At 39.6% G+C, this 27954-nt stretch overlaps 2 protein-coding genes across 2 annotated transcripts in view; one reads left to right on the forward strand and one right to left on the reverse strand.

Moving 5' to 3' along the window:
- FAM208A (family with sequence similarity 208, member A) overlaps positions 1 to 13396 on the forward strand; it is a 61374-nt gene extending 47978 nt beyond the window's left edge. The window contains exons 18-24 of the mRNA XM_011947264.1: positions 2220 to 3145; positions 7565 to 7687; positions 8454 to 8613; positions 9065 to 9173; positions 11269 to 11447; positions 11632 to 11796; positions 12412 to 13396. Coding sequence (XP_011802654.1) covers positions 2220 to 3145; positions 7565 to 7687; positions 8454 to 8613; positions 9065 to 9173; positions 11269 to 11447; positions 11632 to 11796; positions 12412 to 12467 — 1718 coding nt within the window. The 3' untranslated portion in view covers positions 12468 to 13396. The remainder of the gene's footprint in view (positions 1 to 2219; positions 3146 to 7564; positions 7688 to 8453; positions 8614 to 9064; positions 9174 to 11268; positions 11448 to 11631; positions 11797 to 12411) is intronic.
- Positions 13397 to 14386: 990 nt separating this feature from the next.
- The window catches only part of CCDC66 (coiled-coil domain containing 66), a 58976-nt gene continuing 45408 nt past the window's right edge, over positions 14387 to 27954 (reverse strand). The window contains exons 10-17 of the mRNA XM_011947265.1: positions 23140 to 23301; positions 21240 to 21384; positions 20443 to 20577; positions 18891 to 19384; positions 18295 to 18335; positions 16961 to 17208; positions 16556 to 16680; positions 14387 to 14679 (exon numbers count right to left, since the gene is read on the reverse strand). Of these exons, the coding sequence (XP_011802655.1) occupies positions 14593 to 14679; positions 16556 to 16680; positions 16961 to 17208; positions 18295 to 18335; positions 18891 to 19384; positions 20443 to 20577; positions 21240 to 21384; positions 23140 to 23301 (1437 nt within the window). The 3' untranslated portion in view covers positions 14387 to 14592. The remainder of the gene's footprint in view (positions 14680 to 16555; positions 16681 to 16960; positions 17209 to 18294; positions 18336 to 18890; positions 19385 to 20442; positions 20578 to 21239; positions 21385 to 23139; positions 23302 to 27954) is intronic.

Below are 27954 nucleotides of genomic sequence, written 5' to 3' on the forward strand. Positions count from 1 at the left end.
GTGATCCGCCCGTCTCGGCCTCCCAAAGTGCTGGGATTACAGGCTTGAGCCACCGCGCCCGGCCTGGTCTCGAACTCTTGACCTCAGGTGATCTGCCTGCCTTGGCCTCCCAAAGTGCTGGGATTACAGGCATGAACCACCGCGCCTGAGCAGTTAAGTTCTTAATAAAATCATACAGGGAAATTTGTGCAAAATAAAATTAGGTTGTGATTATTTATATTTTATAAAGGGATCTATTTGGTTTAGAGGTTTGTAATTATGGAAAATTCTCCATGTGGATTTAAGTTATATTGCAGGTTAAAAATATTCCCTTTATTTATAACCCTTCAGGAGTAAACTTAGTGGTGTGTTGTTTAGCTGTACATTTTGGGAACCACTGTTTCATTTAAAGTAATAAATAGCTAGGTGTGGTGGTATGCACCTGTAGTCCCATCTGCTTGGAAGACTGAGGCAGGAGGAATTGAGGCCAGAAATTCAAGGCCAGTCTGGGAAACATAGTGAGGCCCCATGTCTAATAAATAATTAAGAACTTTTTAAATTAAGGTAGTTGTCCCCAACCCATATGTTTTATGAGATGCAATTCAACATTTTTTCTTTGAATATATTAGATATTTGACATGATACATAATTGAAGAAGTCTAAAAATACTTCAGAAAGTAATATTCCCCCAGCCCAGGTCACTTAGATTCTTCCCTGTATATTAGCCATGGTTACCAATTTCTTGTGTATCCTTCCAGACACTTTATGTGTGCTAAACCACATTTTAATGTTGCAGATTTAAGATATTCAGGATATTTAGTATTCCTAATTATCTTATGGAACTTGGATTTTCTGGTTTATCAATTTCATACAGTTCTAATTCTTATCCTGGCACGTTGGATATTTTGTTCCCCTCTCACCTCCACCTACAGACCCACCTTGAGTCTTTTCGCTGTGCTGACAAATTGCCTTTGCAATAGTTAATGAGTGTACTGGTTCAGGATAACCACCAGCATTGGTAGAGAATGTCATAAGCTGACTCCTAGTGAGTCTATTTAAACCTTTTCTAGTGTGATGAGTGTGAGCAAAATCTTTACTGTAGGTTTGAAAACTACCTGTACCTGGACTTCCTAATTTAAAGGCACCATTTCCTATACTACAGCAGCAATTTGTTAGGGAATGTTGGCTAAGGCTTAAGGAAAATCAGTAATTTTTTAGCGGGTAAAATTGTGTATAGGTCTTCTAAGCAAAGATCATGAGTTTTTGTCTTTTCCTAAAATGTAACACTAAAATTGAAGTTAAATGTTTTTCAAACCCTTGTTGCTTAAAAATGGAATTTGGGTTCCCTTTTTCAAACGTTTCAAAAACATAGTTTGTTTGAATTTAGGATTTTTTTGGGGAAAGTTGATCTTTTGGGTTGAGCTATTTGTCAAGAGTGAAAGGTTTTAATCCCATTAGTATCAGCTAATCATAGTATCAGCCAACCTCGGTATCAGCCAACCTCTGTATCTCAAATGAGGTATAGCTATCCTCTTTTCTCTTAGAATTATTTCCAAACAAAAGGAAAATATTTATGAAAGGACTGTCAAAAGTGTGCAGCTGTGAAGTATGTTCTTCTCTTGTCTTATTATTGTTCGTTTTATTTCCTGATGAAATGAAGTCCCTGACATTACAGGAAATCTACTTAGCAACCTCATAAGTGAGAACAAGTCTGAAAGCAGATATAAAATTAATCATCCTAGATCCTAGATGCAACTTTTGACAGTTATTCCCACAGCATTTCTGTTTAGTGTTCTTACAATTGTCTTACGCTCAGAATTCTCACTAAGGGGCCATTACCATAGTAGATATTACTTGGCAAATAATAAATACAGGGATTGAGCAAGCTGATGCAACTGACCATCTTGATTAAAACGTGTATTAAACTTAGATCTACAGAATGGTAGGGAGGCAGAAATAAGCAAATGACTTAATTTGTATTGATGCCAAATTGGTGTTTCCTTGAGCACTTCAAAATGGCAGAGTTGTTAACTCTAGCTACAACTCTTAAGGACCATCCCATAAGTAGGGCACATAGGGCATAGAATTCATACCAGAATTTTAGGATTTTATTTTACTTTCTAATATATAATTAGTTCTTAATGTGTGTTAACCCTTTTTTTCCCCACAATTTAAGGGTTTGTGTTTTCATATGTTATATTTTTGGATTGCTCTTATAATAATGAACTCTTCCTGTATAGGTATGAAATCACCAGAAGAACAACTGGTGTGTGTGCCACCACAGGAGGCCTTTCCTAACGACCCCCGGGTAATAAATAGACAGAGAAGTTCTGATTACCAGTTTCCATCCTCTCCATTTACAGACACACTAAAGGGCACCACTGAGGATGACGTGTTGACAGGTCAGGTGGAGGAGCAGTGTGTGCCAGCAGCAGAGGCAGAGCCGCCTGCAGTGAGCGAAACCACAGAGAGGACAGTGTTAGGAGAGTACAATCTCTTTTCTAGGAAGATAGAAGAGATTTTGAAGCAAAAGAATGTTTCATATGTCAGTAGAGTTTCCACACCTATCTTTACAACACAAGAGAAGATGAAACGGCTTTCTGAGTTCATATATTCTAAGACTTCTAAAGCTGGTGTGCAGGAGTTTGTAGATGGTTTGCATGAGAAGCTAAATACTATTATTATTAAAGCATCAGCCAAGGGTGGGAATTTGCCACCAGTCAGTCCTAACGATTCTGGTGCTAAGATAGCATCAAATCTTCTGGAAAGGCATGTCATACCAGTTTCCTCAAGTGACTTCAACAGTAAACATCTTGAGCCACTGTGTAGTGATCCTTTGAAAGACACCAACTCTAATGAGCAGCATTCCACTTCGACTTTGAGTTTAACCGAAGTAGAAATGAACCAGCCTCAACATGCCACAGAGTTAACGGTGACTTCTGATCATACTGTACCTGGTGATATGGCCCGGGAACCAGTAGAAGAAACAACAAAATCCCCCAGTGATGTAAACATTTCTGCTCAACCAGCTCTTTCAAATTTTATAAGCCAGTTAGAACCTGAAGTATTTAATAGTTTGGTTAAAATCATGAAAGATGTCCAGAAAAATACTGTGAAATTTTACATTCATGAAGAAGAAGAGAGTGTGCTCTGTAAAGAAATAAAGGTAACTAAACGAGAAGGTAATAGTAATGCTGTACAAACTTCTCTTGTTGGTGTGACCTGTATAAAATGGAAGTTTTTTGTGTTTAAATGTTTACCATAGGCCAGGCATGGTGGCTAATACCTGTAATTCCAAAACTTGGGAGGCTGAGGCAGGAGGATTGCTTGAGGCCAGGAGTTCATGACCAGCCTGGGCAACATAACAAGACCTTGTCTCTTAATAACAAAATAGGCGTGGTGGCACTCTACTGTAGTCCCAGCTGCTTGGGAAGCTCAAGTGGGAGGGTCACATGAGCCCAGGCATTTGAGATTACAGTTAGCTATGATTGTGTCAGCTTAGGTGACAGAGTGAGACCCTGTCTCTAAAACTGAATAATAAAAATAAATGTTGATTGCATATCTTCATAATTTAACTCAGGGTAGAATAAAAGAGTGGTAAGTCCAAGTAAATTCAGAACTTGTGGTCTTAATCTGTTAGAATTTAGAATCTTGTTTTACAGTGTCATTTATGCACATACCTTTTAAACTGTTGATTTGAAGGTTTTAAGTGTTTCTTGGAATTGTTTTTTTTTTTTTTTTTTTGAGACGGAGTCTCCCTCTGTCGCCCAGGCTGGAGTACAGTGGTGTGATCTCGGCTCACTGCAACCTCTGCCTCCCGAGTTCAAGCAATTCTCCTGCCTCAGCCTCCCGAGTAGCTGGGATTGCAGGCATGCAACACCATGCCCGGCTAATTTTTTTTTGTATTTTCAGTAGAGATAGGGTTTCACCATGTTGGTCAGGCTGGTCTGGAACTCCTGACCTCGTGATCCACCCACCTCAGCCTCCCATAGTGCTGGGATTACAGGCATGAGCCATCATGCCTGGCCGTTTCTTGGATTTTTAATGAAGAGGAAGGAAAAACAGAGAGGAAAAATTAAGTTGCCAGGGTTTATCTCATGGGATTTGATCAATCATATAGAAAAACAAACTGCCCAGAGTTGGCCTAATGATAAAACTTTTGGTACTTCTTGATACCCTAGCCATGTTACATTCCCTTTAGCCTTTATTGATCAAGAAACCTGATAATCTTGAAAGACTACTCAGTCACGAAAGATTTCTCACTGTGAGGTGTATTTTTTCTACTGAAGCTGCAGACTAATATTTCAGATATTTGGTTGAAACACACAGATGGCCAGGCACTGTGGGTCACGCCTGTAATCCCAGCATTTTGGGAGGCCGAGGTGGGTGGATCACGAGGTCAGGAAATCGAAACCATCCTGGCTAACACGGTGAAACCCACCCCATCTCTATTAAAAGGACAAAAAATTAGCCGGGTGTGGTGGCAGGGTCCTGTAGTCCCAGCTACTTGGGAGGCTGAGGCAGGAGAATGGTGTGAACCCAGGAGGCGGAGCTTGCAGTGAGCCGAGATTGCATCACTGTACTCCAGTCTGGGCAACAGTGCAAGACTCCGTCTCAAAAAAAAAAAAAAAACACACACACGCCTTTCTGTGTGTCTGTATGTTAGACATAGATATGTAAGTTTGTTACCAGTAAGTAGGTAAATGGTAACACATTGGAGCAATTGTATTAGTGGTATAATATTAAAATTAATACTCAATAAATTATGGGATTTTAATTCCTCAAGGGAATGCCTAAGATTTTGAAATAAATGCCTGCTCTCATTTATGGAGTTTACTTACCATGACTGGAATTTCATTAGAGGAATCAGAGGGACCATGGGCTTTATAGCTACTAACATGTCCTAAGCCTTTTGTCAGTTTGGGCATCTCTGAGGTCAGCATGTTTTGTGTGACATCACCTGGTCAAGACCTGAAGAACATAGGAATGACATGAGTTGGAGTACTCTGTTGGGCTTTCCTGATACCTAATGGTTTCTTGGAAAAATGAAATGAGACCTCTAGGAATTCCTTGGTTGCATTTCTGCCCTACATGATTGAATGTAGAGTTTCTCAACTTTTCCCCACCAGCCAGCAATAAGTTCCCAAGCACAGTACTCTTTGGGGGCATAGCTGCATATTGGTTTGGGGCTAGATGAGAGAATAGGTTGGGCACAGTTCCCAATGTGCTTAACATAATTCCATCTCCTTCCACCCCAACACCCCCCACCCCCTGCTCCTTTTTTTAAAAAGATTTGTAACACACCTATTTGACATTTTAAAAAATTTATTTAGTGAGATGGAGTTTTGTTCTTGTTGCCCAGGCTGGAGTGTAATGGCACTATCTTGGCTCACTGTAGCCTCCACCTCCTGGGTTCAAGCGGTTCTGCCTCATCCTCCCAAGTAGCTGGGATTACAGGCACCCACCACAACGTCCAGCTAATTTTTTGTATTTTTAGTAGAGACGGGTTTTTACCGTGTTGGCCAGGCTGGTGTTGAACTCCTGACCTTAGGTGATGTGCCCGCCTTGGCCTCCCAAAGTACTGGGATTATAGGCGTAAGCTATCGCACCCAGCCGTGACATTTAGATTATGGGGATAGGAGATGCGTTTCCTAATGAAATGTGCTTTTAATTTTTTCTGGCATAGAAGAAGTCATTTCTGTCATTTATATAGAATAAAAGAGCATTATTTGTTTTACGAATCTGATAGAAAACCAGATTGAAACCTTAATTCTTTTAATCAATATCCATTAGAAATATTCCAGCAAAAATACTACAGTAAAAGACTTTATGAATAAAAATGTAAACTTTAAATATTTCTGGAGTCAAACTGATTTATTATATGAATTAAACTGTCTTATTTTAAATGGACTTAAAGTTTCTTAATGTAAGAAGACATCAGAAATTACCAGGAGGGAGGCTGAGGCAGGTGGATCATGAGGTCAGGAGATCGAGACCATCCTGACTAACACGGTGAAACCCTGTCTCTACTAAAACTACAAAAAATTAGGCAAGCATGGTGACGGGCACCTGTAGTCCCAGTTACTGGGGAGCCTGAAGCAGGAGAATGGTGTGAACCCGGGAGGCAGAGCTTCCAGTGAGCCAAGATAGCGCCACTGCACTCCAGCCTGGGTGACAGAGTGAGACTCCATCTCAAAAAAAAAAAAAAAAAAAAAATTACCAGCAGGCATGTCAGATGGTAATTTACCTTTTCATTAACTGGCTAAGCTGGTCTGAGATCTGCCCAAAAGTTCCAGAGCTTGGATCAAAATCAATGTAGAAGGTGCTGCTTTAGCACAACATCCTCCTCTTTGGGGTGACACTTCAGGCAGCTGTTGAAAGAGCAGTAGACAGGTTGTCAGGTAAGCTGGGTTTTTATTATAGCTGTCTTGACCAGCTGTGCTGACATTAAAAGTAATCTCTGAAATGAGGAATATGACCTCCAGGATCTTGCAGTTTGCTTCAGTGTTCAGGGTTCCACCAGCAAGCAGAGAGCAAAGGGAACTCTGCATGGAAGTCTGCCTCTGTCTTGTGAAAGGCAGTACCATGTTCACCAGCATGGAGGAAGAGTTATTAGTTGGGAGAGTCTACTTTGAAGACAGAAACTTGACAGAAATGGCTTATTAGTATGTGAATACCATTGTACATAATGAAGCTCTATATAAATGCTTTTTGAGCTGTTGTGAATTAAAGGAGCTATGGTTGTGAAAGTTGTTAACTCGGAAGGCATTTATCCCAGTTAATACTGCTGCAAATAACCAAGGGCCTGCTTAGAATCGAAAGGAAAATGGGAGCTAGGGAGTGGTTAATGATTATACTCTAGGTTGCCTTAAAGTGTTTCTCATAGGGTATTACAGGCAACCTAGAGTCTAATCGATTATTAACCTCTATAATAACTAAAGGAGCTGGGTTAAGAACCTGGCCTAATTAACAGTTCTTTCTGTTACCCCTCACACTGTTACTTGGCTGGCTTTGCATAGTGCTGTAACATTGTGACCATGTGATTGGTGAAGCTCTGTAACATTGTGACTATGTGATTGGTGAAGCTCTGACCTTTAGATTCCTCTTCTAGAAAAGAAAAGTGGATTTGGGCCATGTGCAGTGGCTTATGCCTATAATCCCAGCACTTTATTAGGCCAAGGCAGGAGGGTCACTCAAACCAAGGAATTTAAGACCAGCTTGGGCAACACAGCGAGACTCTCTTACAAAAAAAAAAAAAAAAAATTAGCCTGGCGTGGTGGTGTGAGCCTAGTGCCACGTATTCAGGAGGCTGAGGTGGGAGGATTGCTTGAGCCTGGGAGGTCAAGGCTGCAGTGAGCTGTGATCATTCCGCTGCACTCCAGCCTGGGAAACACTGATAACCTGTCTCAAAAAAAAAAAAAAAACGGATTTGATGGTCTGTAAGGTCTCTTAGCGTGTAAATTCATTCATTGTTAATAATGTCCTAGTAGTACTTAAGCTTATCAGTTTATCTTGCATTTCTGGTATTAAATCGACGTTTACGAAAAAGCATTTTAATATTGATTTAGTTGTTTTTCTTTAACAGGAATATCTTATCAAATTAGGCAATACAGAATGTCATCCAGAACAGTTTTTGGAAAGAAGATCAAAATTAGATAAACTATTGATTATTATTCAAAATGAAGACATTGCAGGTTTCATTCACAAGGTAGACTATTAAGTCAAATTCACTACTTACTTTGGTTTTAAAAACTCCCTTATTTTAAAATCTTGCTGTCTGGCAGACTAGTGTTTTTAAAATAAGCTTTAAAGGAGATTAAACTTAAGGACCCATCTATGAATCAGCTTGTGAGATTCAAGTTTGTACCTCTGCAAAGTTTTAAATTGCTGCACATCACGGATCTTCCCTGTCACTTAAGTAGTCAAGACTATTAAGAGTACTGAATCCTTGAATGCCACTGGGTCTGCTGACTGACTACTTAATGTTTTCATCTTCATTTGTATGTCCTAGGAAAAACCTATTTGTGTTCCATCTTTGTCAGAGCAGTCCCCTTTTCCCTTACATTTTGAGGCATCCCATCTAGTCTTAGGAGCCCTATCTCACATCTTACATCTTGGATGCCTTTCCTGATAGTTTGACTGTTCCAGCACATAGGCTTTTGCCTTCATCTGAATTCTGACTGTACTCACAGGTTATAGAGAGGTCAGCTTTTGTCCATTTTGTGTTTTCAGGTCTATTGTAAGCTTCTTTTCCTTAGTGGTCTCCGATAGGTCCCAGTACATAAATGTTGGTTTATATATTGGGAAATAATGTTGGGAATATTATTTGTGTGTGTGGCTTTCCAGAGACAATCTACTAATACAGATGAGCCATAGTGCATTCTGTTAAACTTCTTGTAGGTTCCTTCGCACTTGAGTCTATCACTTCATTCCCTCATCTATCTGTTTCTCTTTTTATTTTGGGATTTAAACAGATACCTGGCTTGGTGACTTTAAAGAAGCTCCCCTGCGTTAGTTTTGCTGGTGTTGATAGCCTGGATGATGTTAAAAATCATACATACAATGAATTATTTGTATCTGGAGGTTTTATCGTATCTGACGAATCAATTCTAAATCCAGAGGTGGTCACAATTGGTAAGGTGTGATGTTCTTTTGAGCACATAACTCCTCTTCTGACTCTAATACTTTCTGACTCTAATACTTTTTAATGTACTGTCCATTTATTCTGCCATTCACAGATAACTAGTACATTTCAGTCTTTTCCTGAGCTTTTATTACCTCAAATTTCTTTCCCCTTCTCTTAGACCAATAATTTTCTCTAAATCTGGTGTAAAGCAAGGCTCTCTGCCCCTGCTGCAGTTGAATCACTTCTTGTATTACTGTCATCAACATGTTCTTTTGTATGTAGATGTTATATTCTTAGAGCTTTAGGCATGTATAGATCTGTCTCCCTTAGACAAAGAGAAATGAAAAGAGTACATAGGAAAGTAGGTGTTTCTACATAATATGAAAAAGCACTTCTTTCATAATTCACTTGTGGAATGATTATTTATTGAATTAAAAGGAACTTCATTATCTCTAACAGAGAACCTTAAAAATTTTTTGACATTCCTTGAAGAACTTAGTACTCCAGAAGGAAAATGGCAATGGAAAGTCCATTGTAAATTTCAGAAAAAACTAAAGGAACTAGGCAGGTAAGCTTTGAAACATAACGATATAATGCTTGTTGATTTTAACATTGTACTCATATTTCTCTATTCCCATGTTTGTAGATTACGGATGTTGTTCGTTTTTCACAGATGTCCATAGCCAGTCATAATGGAGTATAGATACTAAATTATTCTTGCCTTTATAAGAGGAAGCGGTATTTTTAAGTAGAAGTTTGGTGAAGTTCTTGTTATGTGCATAGGTAAAATTTGTTTAATCTTTGCCATTTGTGGATTTAGAGTAATCATCCAAATGGAATGATCAGCATTTTTCTTTTCTTTTCTTTTTTTTTTTTTTTGAGATGGAGTTTTGCTTTTGTAGCCCAGGCTGGAGTGCAGTGGGGCAATCTCGCCTCACTGCCACCTCCACCTCCCGGGTTCAATTGATTCTCCTACCTCAGCCTCTCAAGTAGCTGAGGTTACAGGTGCCTGCCACCATGCCCGGCTTATTTTTGTATTTTTAGTAGAGATGAGGTTTCACCACGTTGGCCTGGCTGGTCTCGAACTTCTGTCCTCAGGTGATCCGCCACCTTGGCCTCACAAAGTGCTGGGATTATTACAGGCGTGAGCCACTGTGCCCGGCCATCGTTTTCCTTTTTTAACTGAACTGTATGTTCCAACTACATCAGACCCTCTCCAAGCCAACTGACTACTTTGTAGGTAGCTAATAAAATTACATATATTTGGACAAGGATTAATCTTGAGCTGGTGAAGTGATTTGTGAGTAGGACATCAATTCATGTATATATAGGTAATTTCTAACATGCATGGAAGTCACTTCTTCAAGTGTGATCTTTGGAACACTAGTCACTTAGAGTCCATAAATGATTGTGGTAATCAGGCACATTTGGGATACTATATCCTACTAGTAAAGTCTATAAAATACATTTACACATTAAAGGATATGAAGAACTCTAGTTAAAAGAATTGTTTTACATTATGTTAATCATTATTTCCTTAAACTTAGACCACAAAATTTTATTAAAGTATGACATTCCATGGTACACTTTTCAGGAAATTCAGGCTTAAATAAGTTTTGAGTATTTAATTTTTTGTAGCAATTCACTTTTAAAAGCTTATCTCCATTTGTTGCCTTGTCCCTTGAAATATAGAAACAGCTTAGAGCCAGCCGGGCATGGTGGCTCATGCCTGTAATCCGAGCACATTGGGAGGCTGAGGCGGGCGGATTACGAGGTCGGGAGATTGAGACCATCCTGTCCAACATGGTGAAACCCTGTCTCTACTAAAAATACAAAAACTAATTGGGTGTGGTGGTGTACGCCTGTAGTCCCAGCTACTCGGGAAGCTGAGGCAGGAGAATCGCTTGAACCCAGGAAGCGGAGGTTGCAGCAAGCCGAGATTGCACCATTGTACTCCAGCCTGGCGACAGAGCGAGACTCTGTCTCAAAAAAAAAAAAGAGTTTAGAGCCATAATAGTGTAGTTTACTTTTTGTTTGTTTGTTTAAGAGACTTTAGTTCTTGTTGTCCAGACTGGAATGTAATAGTGCGGTCTCAGCTCACTGCAACCTCTGCTTCCTGGGTTCTGGTGATTCTCCCGCCTCAGCCTCCCAAGTAGTTGGGATTACAGGCATGAGCCACCTCATCCGGCTAATTGTATTTTGAGTAGAGATTGGGTTTCACCATGTTGGCCAGGCTGGTCTCGAACTCTTGACCTCAGGTGATCCAACTGCTTTGGCCTCCCAAAGTTTTGGGATTACAGGCGTGAGCCACCAGGCCTGGTCTGTATATTGTATTTTTTGAAGGAAGGATTTATACTTTTTTTGTCCTTTTAAGTCCTTCATTAAAGTTCAAAATTGATAGAGGTAATCATACTTCATTATTAAGTAAGTAGAATAATCAGCTAAGATATTAGCCTAAGCTGTATAGCTGGCCCTGAGGCCTTGCGACCAAGAAACCCCTTTCTTTCTTTCCAAAGAAGCACGCCCGTACATCAGGCAGAGCTAAAGCAGTGCAGTTGTCATTAGTTGCCTCAATGGAGAAATTGAATTTTAATCTACAGCAGAAATTTCCATACTAAATTTTAGAAGTACAGATCCAGATACTGAACTGCTTAATTTCACAGATTGAATGCTAAAGCTCTAAGTCTGTTGACGCTTCTGAATGTCTATCAGAAGAAACATCTGGTTGAAATTTTGTCATACCACAATTGTGATTCACAAACTCGAAATGCTCCAGAATTGGATTGCCTTATCAGACTTCAGGCTCAGAACATACAGCAACGACACATAGTCTTTTTAACAGGTAAAGAGAGCACTCCTAAGCTTTCTATTATGAATATAGGAATGTGAATGAAAGGATTTTATGGGGCTGTGGTGGGTATCGCTAAGCTTTGATTCTGAAAATGTGAAGGAAAGGATTTTGTGAGGGCTGGGGGCTGTCTACATTTTGAAGGGTTTCATACATGAAACTTTTTTTCTTAATTTAGAGAAGAACATCAAGATGCTTTCCAGTTACACAGATAATGGAATAGTGGTTGCAACTGCTGAAGACTTCATGCAAAACTTTAAAAATCTTGTGGGCTATCACAACTCAATCACAGAAGAAAACCTTCCGCAGCTTGGTGCTAATGAGAATCTTGAGTCCCAGTCAGGTAACTTTTCAGTGGTTTTCATTTTCTTTAACGCAGACAGTAAAAGAGGAATGGTTTTGTCTGTTACCAAATAATGAAATGACTGTTTTGAAACCACTCACCTCAGTATAAATAGTCATAGGGAAAGTGTTTGAAGACATTTATCATTCTAATACTTAGCATGCACAAGATCTGCTCATTTATTGTAGCCAGTGTAAGTTGTTAGTTATTATAGATTATGCATTTCTATCTATATTGTAGACAATGCACACTATGGAGTATGCATTTTCTCTTCGAGGGTTTGTAAGCATTATTGGTTACTGTTGTCAGCAAAGGGGTTATATTAATAAAAAGGTAGGAAACCAGATATGGCGATTCAGCATTGAGCTACTAGACCTCCCCACATGTATAAAGCATATTTAATTAGCTGTCATAGCTTTAGTCTTTCGTGAGATGGCCTCTGCTTTGGTTCCAGGTTCTATGTAAAATGAAAGATGCACTTTTGTTTTGGATGAAAAAAAGGCAGAAATGATCATTCAATAGTGCTAACCAGTTTAGTAATCCAGTGAAGCTAGATGTCAAAAAATTTTATTTTATATTTGTCTTGTCAAATACTGAATTACCGTATAACTTTAGATGCTGTTTTGACATTAACCCCTTTGGAGCTGGGAGTTGGGATTTCCCAACATTAAACGTGAACACATTTCGCAGAAGCTTTTAGCATCGGATTATCTGGACATTCACATCTAGTGTGAGTGTTGTGACTAAGTGAACTTGTGGCAGAAGACCAAGCTTTAAGGGATTGTGGACTTGCAGACCCTGACGCGTTATGTTGTGTGAGTAGTGTATAATTTTAAAACTTAAACCAACTGTGTATTTCAATAGAGGAGGACTTTTTGTTTTTTAAATGTAGCTCTTTTAGAAAACGATGAAAAGGATGAAGAGGATATGTCTCTGGATTCAGGGGATGAAATCTCACATATAGAAGTATGCAGCAATTTTCATTCAGAAATATGGGAGAAAGAGACCAAAGGATCACGTGGAACAGATCAAAAAAAGAATACTCAAATTGAGTTGCAGTCGTCTCCTGATGTGCAAAACAGTTTATTAGAAGATAAGACTTATCTTGATTCTGAAGAGAGAACTTCTATTGATATAGTATGCTCTGAAGGAGAGAACAGCAATTCAACAGAACAAGATTCATACAGTAACTTTCAGGTTTATCATAGTCAATTAAATATGTCCCATCAGTTTAGTCATTTTAATGTTCTCACTCATCAGACATTTTTGGGGACACCATATGCCCTTTCATCAAGTCAGTCTCAAGAAAATGAAAATTACTTCTTATCTGCTTATACTCAAAGCTTGGATAGAGATAAATCTCCACCTCCCTTAAGTTGAGGGTAAAGTGATTCTTCCAGGCCATATTCACAAGAGAAATAACTATAGTAACTTTTTTTTTTTAAATAGATTGTTGTGGACTTTGTTTATTAACAATTTATATTTCATTCTCTAAAAAGGTTCTTGTTCTTTCTCAAATGTTTTTTCTTTTATTTAAATCATGATGGTCTGTAACAGTTGAAGCATCTAAAAATTGAAATAAATATATATTTTTAACATATATTGTACTTGAATTATCTCATGTTGGCACTTCTAAGTTTTACTTTTGTATGTTACCTGTAGTTAGGCTTCAAATTGAAGCCTGTTTTATGTGTAAAATCAGATGCTTGCAGGAGGACGGTAAACAGCAAAGGCTTTACTACTTTTGCTCTAATGTCACCTGATACAAAGTACTTTAGTTGAAGTGAATTATTTTGATTTAGGCTTTTGTATAGTGTTTTTACACAGGTATAAGCCAGTGATAGCAGTGTTAATATTTACAGGATTTTGGCTCAATACCTCAAGATTTAACAATGCAGTTTCATTTAGATAATAAACTATGTACATAGGACACATTTTTTATCTCTAGGCTTAGTCATGTAAAAACTGCCTATTGCTAAAATTCCGGTAACTTCGAGAGTATTGGATGATTTTTCAGTACTTGTGCAATCCTTTGAACAATTTGATTTTTAAATTAAGTTTTAGCAATATTGAAGTATAATGGAAATATATTTTTGAGGTGGTCTTAGTAGTAATTACCATTTGTTGAACACATTAGTGCTATACTAGAAAGATACAGTGGAGATAGCTTTCAAATCTACATCTATTCCTAACTACTGCCTCTAATACTAATTACTAACTTGTTGCTAATGCTAACTTACAAAAATGTTTTTGAAAATTGCAATTTCTACAAATGTCATAAAAGCAGGATTTAAAGAAAACAATTCAGGATTTAGAGAAGAAAACAATTTTCACGGAAGCCTAAATTGAATTTGTTATTTTAGTAAAAGTTAAGTTATATAGAGTTATGGGTCTAGATGTGTTAATAAGTTAGATAGAACTTTGGCACTTTAGAACAAATGCATGAATGGTATTTCACTTAGTAAGTTACATAAAAAGTGTGAAAGAACACTGTGAGGTCCCAGGAACGCCAGACTATATTAAGGTAAGTAGAAAGTGTTTTTTTTATAGGGCTTTCAATACTCAGGTGGTGACAGAGCAGAAGAACATGTTTTTTTTTTTTACTACTAAGCTTTTACAAAAGTATCTGTTTTATTGTATAGAACAAGTACAGCATTTTACTACATAGTATACAAGTTTTTAATGAGCATTTAAAAAAATAAAATCTAGGCTATTTGAAAAATACCGTTAAGCCAGTGAGCACATTTTATAATTTGGAAGACACAAATCAAATGTGAAGGATTTGATTTTCTACATTTAAAATGAAGAACCAAAATTATCTTCTTGATTTTCAGCTAAAGGCAGGAGACTACTTTCCAACTCCTTTTGCTTCTGGAGAAGGCCCTGAAATCACATTGATATATGTTAGTAAAATGTGCACACCTGACTTGCAATGTTGTGTTAAACTAGAATTCTATTCACTTGGAAAACATTGCTTAGAATAAAATTGTCATTCAAAAATTTTTCAGAAATGCTTGTACTAGACCACTTCATTTGGATATATAGCTATCATATTTGTAACGTTGTATTTTTAGCATAAAAATCAGTAGGGATGAGAATTTTCTTAAAAATCAAGCCTCCAAAACTATGGGGATAAATGAAGTCATTCCCTCTCCCCCAATCCACCCCCAAGTGCTCTTAGATACTAGGAGGAGTCTCCCTTAACATACATACAGTGTTTATTTTGTTTTGTTTTGAGATGGAGTCTTGCTGTTGTGCCCAGGCTGGAGTGCAGTGGTGCGGTCTCGGCTCACTGCAAGCTCCGCCTCCCAGGTTCATGCCATTCTCCTGCCTCCCAAAAAGCTGGGACTACAGGCACCCACCACCACACCCAGCTAATTTTTTGTGTTTTTAGTAGAGACAGACAGGGTTTCACCGTGTTAGCCAGGATGGTCTCGATCTCCTGACCTCGTGATCCACCTGCCTCAGCCTCCCAAAGTGCTGGGATTACAGGCTTGAGCCACACTGCGCCTGGCCAACATCCAGTGTTTATCTTGACTATCCTAACCTTACCTTAGATGCTAATAGAAGGGTCCTGCTGAAATAACACTGGGCACTATATTTGTGGGTAGATGTGTACATCATATTCCTTTATCTTTATCTCACAATTTTTGTCTCCACTAAGCAAGAAGTAAATTAACACTTTTGTGACAAACTCTTAGTAATCCTGTTCGTCTTCAAATGAGTAAATAGACCAAAGGGGACAATTTTCTAGTTCTGTAGAGGGAAAACATCTGAGTCAGCATTTTGAAATGCAGAGGGTATTGGTACATGACGACATGGAAAAAGGGCACTTTTAAACAACACAGCTTATTCTTCCCTGAGTACAGAGTATATAGTGAATCAAAGCTAACTACAGCCATTCTTTTTAAAGCCCAAGGGATGGAGCAAAGGTTGTAAAACCTGTTTTAATCAGAAAGTAAAATAATGAGAAGTCACAATAGTTTGGGAGAAAAAGTAGTCTGGTGAGTAAGGTTATATGTATAATTTCATACTGAATTTATTACTATTTGGGATGTACGTCAATATTCTAAACACTGCCAACACGTCAAGTTTTTTTAAAAGCCACATATTGCTAAGAATTTGTTAAAGCGTAACTGTATTTTTTGTTTTAGAGCCTTATTGATGTTTTGCCATTCCAATGTATGCATTTTTTTTACTCAATAAACTTGTCTTAATTTTGGAACTGTCTCATGATTTTGTACTGGAAAGAACTACTCAAAAGACGGCAATGTAAAAGCAAGTCCAAGGAAAGTCCCATTTTATTTGTGTCTAACATACAGGAACTGAAATATTTGTTAAAACCTGGGATGAGGCCAGGCACGGTGGCTGAAGCCTGTAATCCCAGCACTTTGGGAGGCCAAGACGAGCGGATCACGAGGTCAGGATCGAGACCATCCTGGCTAACACGGTGAAACCCCATCTCTACTAAAACATACAAAAAAAACTAGCTGGGCGAGGTGGCGGGCGCCTGTACTCCCAGCTACTCGGGAGGCTGAGGCAGGAGAATGGTGTAAACCCGGGAGGCAGAGCTTGCAGTGAGCTGAGATCCAGCCACTGTACTCCAGCCCAGGCGACAGAGCAAGACTCTGTCTCAAAAAAAAAAAAAACTCTGGGATGCATCAAAGTAACTTAAAACAGCCATTCAGCCATTCAACATGTTCCCCCAACTGCCCACGCCACATAAAGAACAGACATCTACACTTGAAAAAGCTCATACCTGTCTCAGTTCTGAAAGTCCCTTAAGGATTGCTTGCTGTCGATCCCTATTTTTCACCATGTTAGGATTAAGAAGTGGATCTCTGACACAGTCAGAATCAAATAGCTGTCGTTCTTGGCCACAGTCTAAAACCAAATGAAAGTAACAAATCAGTCAATTACATTAGTAAAATGACATAGCCCTGTGCTATATAATAGTCTAAGGAGTCATTAATAAATATGTATCCTAGGAAAGTACTAAGCAAAATTTAAGACACATTCAAGAGAAAATTCCTTCATCTCTCCAGGAGCAAACATTGTAAGAAACTTTCTAGAACTAAGTGCAGGAATTACTAACTTGGAATTTGAAGTTGGGGGTTTACATGGGTCTTCAATTTTTACAGTTAGAATGCTTATATTTACTTACCTTGTGAATTTTGGTACTGAGGGTCCTGGGTTGAAGGCCGAGACAGTGGTGCATCGGGATCAAGGTAATAGATCTCATTTGTTCGAACATAGGGAACAAAATGGGATGATTCAGAAATCCCAGGTGATAATTCTGTTTGATTACCTCCTGAAATCAAATTCTCTCTCTCATAGCTACTGTTTTTTAGTGGTAACTGTAATGTATTTTGAGTTTGTTGGGTTCTGTTTTTCACTGGTGGTGATGGAGACCTATTAAAAAAAGAAAAATAGGAGCCTTAGTAAAAAATTCTGTATTTAGATTAAGTATATCTCTTTGATCACATTTCACTTTATTTATGAAACGAAGTCTCGCTCTGTTGCCCAGGCTGGAGTGCAGTGGTGTGATCTGAGCTCACTGCAACTCTGCCTCCTGGGTTCAAGCAACTGTCCTGTCTCGGCTTCCCAAGTAGCTGGGATTACACACGCACGCCACTGTGCCCAGCTAGTTTTTGTATTTTTAGTAGAGACAGGGTTCACCATGTTGGCCAGGTTTGTCTTGAACTCCTGACCTCAGGTGATCCACCTGCCTCGGCCTCCCAAAGTGCTGGAATTACAAGCGTGAGCCACATGCCTGGCCCATTTCACTTTATTCTAAACGTACCTGTAACACCTTTGGGAATATATGCATAGAAGCCTGAGCTCTAAAATACCGTTCCATAAAACAGGGGAAAAGAATGGTATTAATTTGTGTTTTTACTAGCACTAGCTATGGTATGTGTACTGTAGCACAAGGGAGAAATTAAATTACTAGATCCTGAGGAACACTGCTGGCTTGGTTAATCTGAGCCTACTGTTTTCTCCTTAGATAATTCACCATATAATAATGTACTCACCATCGGAACGAAACTTGTTTTTAAGCCCCATTCTGAGACAACTAAACCAGCTGGTTCATGCACAAAGACAGAATATTCTAATTTCTAAATCTCTCATTGACTGAATTTCTCATTGTCCTTATCAGTCATTTCTTCCCATTCACCGCCCCCCGCCATCCCTCCTCCCAAAGCAGAATGCCTATTCTGCTAGTGACATACCTGGAATATCAAAATCACTTAGTTCAGTCTAGAGATAAAAGTAAATGTTATCTACATTCCTGCCTAGGCCCAGTCCAACACGGGCCTTCAAGCTCCAGCTAAAGTGCCACCCTATCCCTTAATCCTCTAACCCTCACCTGGAAGCCACACCCTTTCTGACTATTCTCTACATATACCTATATGCCTCATGCCGTCCAGATCTTGAATCCCTTTTTTGTCCCACACAGCACTAAGTAGCTGCGGAATTAATCTGATGCATACATACCTTTCCTTGCCGAATGAATTAATATTCAGAGGCTCTTCTTCCTAAAAGATGGATAAATGCAGAAAGGAATATATAGCATTTTCACATGTCCCCACAAATATTTTTAGAGCTATTTATTGAAATAATCTGAGGGTAATATTTGAATAACAGGTACCGACTGAGCAATAGATAGATTCAGTATTTTTCCAGAGTCAAACTAATCCAGTAGTTCCTAATCTCCCAAACTGACCTCTGTCTATATGGACTATAAACAAGGGTTTTAAAGGGGTATTTTGTACACACAGCATTCATCTATAGAAGTTGTGTTAAATGTAAAGGACTCGATAAGAAAACCTTTTCAGCTTTGTGGGCCATATTGTTTCTGTTGCTAGTCTGTTGTGTGAAGTCAGCCATAGACAACTGATAAAAGAATGAGTTGACTGTTCGTATAAAATTTTACAAAAACGGGTAGCAGCCTGGATTTGCCCATGGGATATAGTTTGCTGATCCCTAATGTAAACTGACACAGATCAGAACAGCCTTACCAAAGCATACATGTGAGAAACTATTTTAAATCTAGAAATATCAACACATCTTCTAAGATGGAAGAGCTTTACCTTTTTGACTAGATGCCACCTGAACTTTGACTCAGTTTCTTGATGAGATGAATGAAAAATTTCTGGTGAAATGCCTCTGTTTTGAGAGAGGTGCCCAGGATTATTTTTTTCTACCAAATGAAGCAATTCCATCTGCCTCCTTACTTTTTTTTCTTCTCTCTGCTTTTGAAGCTGTTTAGGGTACTTTTCTGATGCTGGAATATACCTTTTAGGTGGCTTATTTATATTCCAATCAGGCCTTTTAGGATATTTCTTCATGTGTTTTGTTTGTTTCTCTATTCCTGTGAACTGATTACACTGGTCATTATACCGATTGTTTGCTTTTTCTAAGCTGGCTCCTTTATCCTGAGTAAGTTCTTGCTTGTTTTTCTTGGTGCTAAACTGTCCAATAAGTTCTGCCGAAATCTCAGGAGATGAACAATTTGTGATGTCCCTCTCCATTAATGATCCACAATGTGACTCTGCATTGGTGAATATTCCTATATTTAAGTCATCTAAAAAAAAGTTTCAAATGATTTTTAAAAATTGTAAACAAAATTTTCAATTTTAAATAACTTTCCCCAAAACATTAAACAATTACTGCCCTCTGAGACTTTTATTAATTTTCAACGAAACCAAAACTCTGTTATACTCATTAAAGAACAACCCCTCATACTCCCAACCACTGGCAACCACCCCTCTAATTTCCATCTCTATGAATTGATAATCATGAAAAGATGCTCAACATCATTAGTCACTGGGGAAGATGTAAACCAAAACCACCTAAGATAACACTTCACAATCAGTAGAGTAACAAGGGTTTGGCAAGAATATAGAGAATCAGAACCCACATGCACTGATGGTGGGAATGTAAAATGATACCACTGCTTTGGAGAAGAGTTTGGTGGTTCTTCAAAACGCTAAACATACAGTGCCTGTTACTCATGACTCAGCAATTCTACTCTTCTCTCAAAAGAACTAAAAATGTACATCCACAAAAATCTATATATGAATATTCACAGCAGCATAATAATAGCCAAAAAGTGGAAATACCCCAAATGTTCAACTCATGAATAAAAATGTGGTATTATAAATGTAATATTTATTCAGTGACAAACAGGAATGAAGTACTGACACATGCTACAACATGGATGAACCTTAAAACATGCTAAGAGAAAGAAGCCAGAGAAGACCGTATGTGGCCTAATTCCAGTTACATGAAATGTCCAGAACAGGCAAAAATATTCAGAGACAGAACATTAACTGGAGGAGAAAGAAGAAAGAATAGAAAGTGACAAGTAATGGGTACAGTGTTTGTTTCTAGAGTGATCAAAATGTTTTAGAATTGATTGCGGTAATGGTTGCACCACTGAATACCAAAAAACACTAAACTGTAGGGTAAATTTTGTGGTATGTGACATATTTCAACAAAGCTGTTACTCCTTTATTTTGTAACTTACTGAAAACCTCACCTTCCATTAATTTTTGAACTTTTAAATTGAACTTAATTCTAATTGCTTTAATTATGACTTTAAGTAAATTTTAAATCAAACCACAATTTCTACACAAATACCTGTTTGCACACCAGTATCCTTCTTAGAAGTCGTATAATTCGTATATGTATTCATTTTACCACTGACTTCATCAGAATCATGTCTTGAATTTGAAATGTTAGTAGATGCGTTATATTCCATTTGTATTGTATCAACTGGCAAAGAGAAATCACCTGATAAAACAACACTTAAGGAATATTAATAAAAATTATGTATGTATAGTAGCAACTAAATACAATAATTTTCACTTAATCAGAATGAACACTGCAATAAAAATTTTCTTACAAAAAGTTACCCACATTCCTATCAGTTACTGAATTTAGGGAGATCATTTCGTAATTGTTCTCTGTAAAAACAGACACAAAAAGTACACATTTTACCTATTATTTTAACATTATTTAACACATTTTAACATTATTTCTGCTTTTATTATAATTTTCCACATAAATTAAGCATTCCTATTTATAAAATTACACTAGTTTAAGGTCTGAAATTCCTACAAAAATAGTAGGTATATTAAAGGTATTAAAAATAGGCAATCATTTAGGCTGGGTGCAATGACTCACACCTGTAATCCCAACACTTTGGGAGGCAAAGGTGGGAGGGTCATCTGAAGGCAGTAGTTCAAGACCAGCCTGGGCAACAAAGCGAGATTCCACGTCTACAAAAAATACAAGGTTGCAGTGAGCTGTGATGGCACCACTGCACTCTAGCCTAGGCAACAGAATGAGTCCTTTTCTCCAAACAAAGATAAAAAGGAATTATTTAAAATCATATTCTAAAAATATTATAAATAAAGTTCTGGTTAAGCCCTTACCACCAAGATTTTTAATCAATCTAGAAGTGTCATGTCCCTTTTGCGCCAATTCTTGGATTCTCTGTTCTTGTTTTAGTCTCTGTGCCAGTTCCTGCGCTCGCTGCATTGTCTGGAATAGCTCATTTGTCTTGACAGTCATGATTTCCTGTCAATATTGATGTGTTATTAAATACAACTATTAAACATACAAAGACTTGACTATTTCCTCTCAGTAAGTATTTTCTAAGCTTCTCCTATGTGTCAGGCACTTGTTTACATACTAAGGCTAAGGAGAACAGTCAAGACAAAGTTCCTGCCCTTCTGGAGCTTACATTTTAACATCTTTTTCTACAGCTGTATTCAATCACAAATATGGTAACTCTTTTTACCCATTTCAAATTTATACTGAAAGTTTTCAAAGTTTTAAAAACTGTTCTATTACATTTAAAAATAGATTTTAAAAGGTAAACACAAGGTTTATGACCTTGCGGTTCAAATGATACTTTACTCATTTCCTCATGTTACATAGGGGTAACTCAATGAAACTGGAACCCAGACCATGTGTCCCTTTACTAGCCAATTTTGGAGTGAAGGTTGCCAAGTGGGAAAACTGCAGTAAAAGGCAAGAAAACATTTAAAGTGCTCTACATTTTAAAACTTTAGCAAATGAGTATTTTTGTTACGTTAGCTCAAATATGGTACCACCACCATACATACCTATCTTGTCTGCACCACTTAGGGTTCTCCTAGTGGTGCAGACAAGATAGGTATGTATGCATACCTATGTTGTCTCCTAGTATCTACTTTTTAAAAAGGCCATAATTTAGGCCAGGCGTGGTGGCTCACGCCTGTAATCCCAGCACTCTGGGAGGCCGAGGTGTGTGGATCACGAGAGGTCAGGAGATCGAGACCATCCTGGCTAACATGGTGAAACCCCCATCTCTACTAAAAATGCAAAAAATTAAAAATGCAAAAAATTAGCTGGGCGTGGCAGCGGGCGCCTGTAGTCCCAGCTACTTGGGAGGCTGAGGCAGGATAATGGCGTGAACCCAGGAGGCGGAGCTTGCAGTGAGCCGAGGTCACGCCACTGCACTCCAGCCTGGGTGACTAAGCGAGACTCTGTCTCAAAAAAAGGTCATTTAACATAGAGATCTCTAGGACAGTCACAAATTGTATCATCAATCCCAGCCAATTATTCTGCAAATATATGTTCCTGTTCATAAGTGGATACACTGATAGGTCAATCATTTCTCTTAACATACCTAGAATAATTATTAATATAATAATTATTGCTTAGAAATGAAGCAAAGAAACTAGGAGTAGATAAAAACGAAGCGCATAGGTAACACCTGCTTCGTACTGTGACCTCCTCTACAGAAAAGGCCAAACCAATATAACATTTGAGAACTATTATCATGTGAAATAATGAAACTTTCTCAAGCTTCCCTCTTTCCTAACTTTATGTGAAGGTCTGACATGTCCATACATAGCTTCACAATTTCAAAATAATAGAAATGTTCAACTTCTGGTTATTTTTCCTTTAAAAATACATCCATTTTTATTCTAAAATGTTACAATTAGGAGGCCAAATGTGGTAGCTCACACCTGTAATACCAATACTTTAGGAGGCTGAGGTGGAAGGATCACTTGAGCCCAAGAGCTTGAGACCAGCCTAGGCAACATAGTGAGACACTGTCTCCTCCACACACCAACAAAAAAATCAGCCAAATGTGGTGGTACTACCGTGCCTGTAGTCCCTGCTACTGAGGAGACCAAGGTGGAAGGACAACTTGTGCCCAGAAGTCAAGACTGCAGTGAGCTATGATTGCACCACTGTACTCCAACCTGAGCAGAAGAGTGAGACCTTGTCTCAAAAACAAAAATCAAAAATCAAAGTTAAAATTAGAATGTAAATACCTACTTCCTTTTGTTTTTGCTTAAGTATGTCTTCTTCATACTGTTTCTGCATCTCTTCACGTTCCTGTGCTAAGCGAAGCTCCTCTTCTTGTTCTTCCTTCTTTCTTTGCTCTTCCTCCAGTTGTTTCTTCCTGCGCTTCTCTTCTACCTGGGCAGTGATGGCTTTCTAGTCATAAGCAATCACATAAATCATTGTCAAAAATAAAAATCTGTGAAGCAGGAGGGACTTCAAGCAAGATGGCTGACTAGATACATTCAGTGCTCACCTCTTCCACAGAGGGGAACCAGAATAATGAGTAGACAATCATACTTCACGTAGATCTAACAGTGAGTAGTGGAATTCAAAATGACAGGAAGCATCAAAAGCAAGGAAGGAAGCAAAGCAGCCTGTCTTGACAGGATTAGCTAGGAGTCTACAGAGGCTGCCTAATTGGAGGAAAAGGAAAGTGAGCAATCCCCAGCAATCCACATTCCCACCAAGGACTCCTATAATCCTAATCACCAAATAGCCCCTTGACCCTTGTGGGTCTCAAGACGAACAGGGCATTACCTGGAGAGCACAGGAAAGCACTGCTCAAGAGGGAGCTCACACTAGGTCCCCAAACACCCAAGACCTAAGGAACTGTAGCATGGCACTATTTTGAGAGCCCAGCTCCTAGTGGACCTGCATCTTGCCCTGGGGCCCCACAGCCCCTGCATCTCCACATCCCTAGAGACCCACTGACATTCACCATCTGCAAGAGCAACTCCCTGAAAGCAAACCCACCCTCCCTAGTAGCAGAGCTACAATGCAGCTGCTACAGACCCAACCTAAGCATTCTGCTGGTGGCCTGGAAATCATCCCACCCCTGCCTACAACAGCCAGCACCTGCACACAACACCTTGGGAACCTGGGGGCAGGTCTGCCCAGCCTTGCTTCATCTCCACCAGTAACCAAGCACATGGTCCAGGGATCTGGGGATTGCCCTGCCCAGGACACCACCATTGGCACCTGAGCACTCCTCCCAGAGTCTGGGCCCAATCAACCTGCCATTACCATCACAGCTGGCACCCACCCACATATGCCACCAGCAAGTCTGAGGACTGGCCCACGCAGCCCATCATAGCCACCGCCAAAACCACTGCTGCCTGCTTGGATCCCAGAGGGTTGTCCCACTACTACTACTGCCATTGTCCATGTTTCCTGCCCAGTGGCTTGAAAACCTACTCACCCACTCAACCCACTGCCACCATTCCCAGAACTAAATGAAACTGAAACAAAAAAAATACAAAAGACAAATGAAACAAAAAGCTGGTTATTTGAAAAGATAAATAAAATGGATAGATCATTAGCAAGATTAACCAAGAAAAGAACAGAGAAAATCCAAATAACCTCACTAAGAAACGAAACAGGAGGTATTACTGACACCATTGAAATACAAAAGATCATTCAAGGCTACTATGAACACCTTTACACACACAAACTAGAAAACGTAGACGAAACGGATAAAGTCCTGGAAAAATACAACCATCCTAGCTTAAATCAGAAATAATTAGATACTCTGAACAGACCAATAGCAAGCAGTGAGACTGAAATGGCAATTAAAAAATTACCAACAAAAAAAAGTCCAGGACCAGATGGATTCACAGCAGAATTCTACCAGACATTCAAAGAATTGGTACCAATCCTTTTGATACTATTCCACAAGATGGAGAAAGAAGGAACACTCCCTAATTCATTCTATGAAGCCAGCATCACCCTAATACCAAAACCAGGAAAGGACGCACCCAAAGAAGAAAACTACAGACCGCTATCTTTGATGAACACAGATGCTAAAATCCTTAACAAAATACTAGCTGAGTCTAACAACATATCAAAAAGATAATCCACCATGATCAAGTGGGTTTCATACCAGGGATGCAGGGATGGTTTGACATACTCAAGTCAATACATGTAATAAATGTAATTCTTAAAAGAAGAACAAAAATCACACGATCATCTCAATAGATGCAGAAAAAGCATTTGACAAAATCCAGCATCCTTTATGATTAAAACCCTCAGTTAAATCAGCATACAAGGGACATACTTTAATGTAATAAAAGCAATGTATGACAAGCCCACAGCCAACATAATACTGAATGGGGAAAAGTTGAAAGCATTCCCTCGGAGAACAGGATCCCACTCTCACCACTCCTCTTCAACATAGTACTGGAAGTCCTAGCCAGAGCAATCAGACAAGAGAAATAAAGGGCATCCAAATCAGTAAAGAGGAAGTCAAACTGTCCCTGTTTGCTGATGACATGACTGTTTACCTTAGGAGTCCCTAAGACTCCTCCAGAAAGCTCCCAGAACTGATAAAGGAATTCTGCAGTTTCCGGATACACAATTAATGTACACAAATCAGTAACTCTTCTATACACCAACAGCAACCAAGCAGAGAATCAAATCAAGAACTCAACCCCTTTTACAACAACTGCAAAAAAATACCTAAAATACTTAGGAATATACCTAACACAGAAGTCGAAAGGCCTCTACAAGGAAAACTACAAAACGCTGCTGAAAGAAATCACAGATGATACAAACAAATGGAAACACATTCCATGCTCATGTATTGGTAGAATCAATATTGTGAAAATGACCATACTGCCAAAAGCAAGCTACAAATTCAGCATAATCCCCATCAAAATACCACCATCATTCTTCACAGAGTTAGAAAAAACAATTCTAAAATTCATATGGAACCAAAAAAGAGCCCACACAAAGCAAGACTAAGCAAAAAAACAAATCTGGAGGCATCACACTACCTGATTTCAAACTATACTATAAGGCCACAGTCACCAAAACAACATGGTACTCATACAAAAATAGGCACACAGACCATTGGAACAGAATAGAGAACTTAGAAATAAACCCAAATACTTACAGCCAACTGATCTTCAACAAAGTAAACAAAACATAAAGTGGGGAAAGGATGCCCTTTTCAACAAATGGTGCTGGAATAATTGGCTAGCCACATATAGGAGAATGAAACTGGATCCTCATCTCACCTTATAAAAAATCAACTCAAGATGGATTAAGTACCTAAGACCTGAAACTATAAACATTCTAGAAGATGGAGGGTTGCTGGCAAGATGGCTGAATAGGAAGAGCTCCGGTGTGCAGCTCCCAGCAAGATGGATGCAGAAGGCAGGTGATTTCTGCATTTCCAACTGAGGTAACTGGTTCATCTCACTGGGGCTGGCTGGACAGTGGGTGCAGCCCACTGAGGGTGAGCCAAAGCAGGGTGGGGCATTGCCTCACCCAGGAAGTGCAAAGGGTCAGGGAAATCTCCCCCCTACCCAAGGGAAGCCATGAGGGACTGTGCCATGCCATGAGGAATGGTGCATTCTGGCCAGATACTGTGCTTTTCCCACAGTCTTTGCGACCCACAGACCAGGAGATTCCCTCTGGTACCTATGCCACCAGGGCCCTGGATTTCAAGCACAAAACTGGGCGGTCGTTTGGGCAGACACTGAGCTAACTGTAGGAGTTTTCTTTCCATACCCCAGTGGTGCCTGGAACGCCAGTGAGACAGAACCATTCACTCCCCTGAAGCCAGGGAGCCAAGTGGTTGGGCTTGGAGGGTCCTACCCCCACAGAGCTCAGCAAGCTCAGATCCACTGGCTTGAAATTCTCACTGCCAGCACAGCAGTCTGAGGGTTGACCTGGGACTCTCGAGCTTGGTAGGGGGAGGGGCATCCACCACTGCTAAGGCTTGAGTAGGCGGTTCTACCCTCACAGTGTAAACAAAGCCGCCTGGAAGTTCAAACTAGGCAGAACTCACTGCAGCTCAGCAAGGCCGCTGTGGCCAGATTGCCTCTCTAGATTCCTCCTCCCTTGACAGGGAATCTCTGAAAAAAAGGCAGCAGCCCCAGTCAGGGGCTTATAGATAAAACCCCTACCTCCCCGAGACAGAGCACCAGGGGGAAGGGTTGGCTGCGGGTGCAGCTTCAGCAGACTTAAACATCTCTGCCTGGTGGCTCTGAAGAGAGCAGTGGATCGCCAAGCACTGCATTCGATCTCTGCTAAGGGTCAGACTGCCTCAAGTGGGTCTCTGACCCACATGTATCCTGACTAGGAGACACCTCCTAGTAGGGGCTGACAGACACTTCAAACAGGAGAGCTCTGGCTGGCATCTGGCAGGTGCCCCTCTGGGATGAAGCTTCCAGAGGAAGGAACAGGCAGCAATCTTTGCTGTTCTGCAGCCTTCGCTGGTGATACCCAGGCAAACAGGATATGGAGTGGACTTCCAGCAAACTCCAGCAGACCTGCAGCAGAGGGGCCTGACTATTAGAAGGAAAACTAACAAACAAAGAATTAGCATCAACATCAACAAAAAGGTCATCCACTCAGAGACCCCATCCAAAGGTCAACAACATTAAAGACCAAAGGTAAATAAATCCATGAAGGTGGGGAGAAACCAGCACAAAAAGACCGAAAATTCCAAAAATCAGAACGCCTCTTCTCCTCCAAAGGATCACAACTCCTTGCCAGCAAGGGAACAAAACTGGACAGAGAATGAGTTTGAGGAATTGACAGAAGAAGGCTTCAGAAGGTGGGAAATAACAAACTCCTCCGAGCTAAAGGAGCATGTTCTAACCCAATGCAAGGAAGCTAAGAACCTTGAAAAAAGGTTAGACAAATTGCTAACTAGAATAACCAGTTTAGAGAAGAACAAAATGACCTGATGGAGCTGAAAAACACAGCACGAGGCCGGGCGCGGTGGCTCAAGCCTGTAATCCCAGCACTTTGGGAGGCCGAGACGGGCGGATCACGAGGTCAGGAGATCGAGACCATCCT

Source organism: Colobus angolensis, unplaced genomic scaffold (genome assembly GCF_000951035.1).
Source record: "Colobus angolensis palliatus isolate OR3802 unplaced genomic scaffold, Cang.pa_1.0 Scaffold26, whole genome shotgun sequence".
Classification (NCBI taxonomy): domain Eukaryota; kingdom Metazoa; phylum Chordata; class Mammalia; order Primates; family Cercopithecidae; genus Colobus; species Colobus angolensis.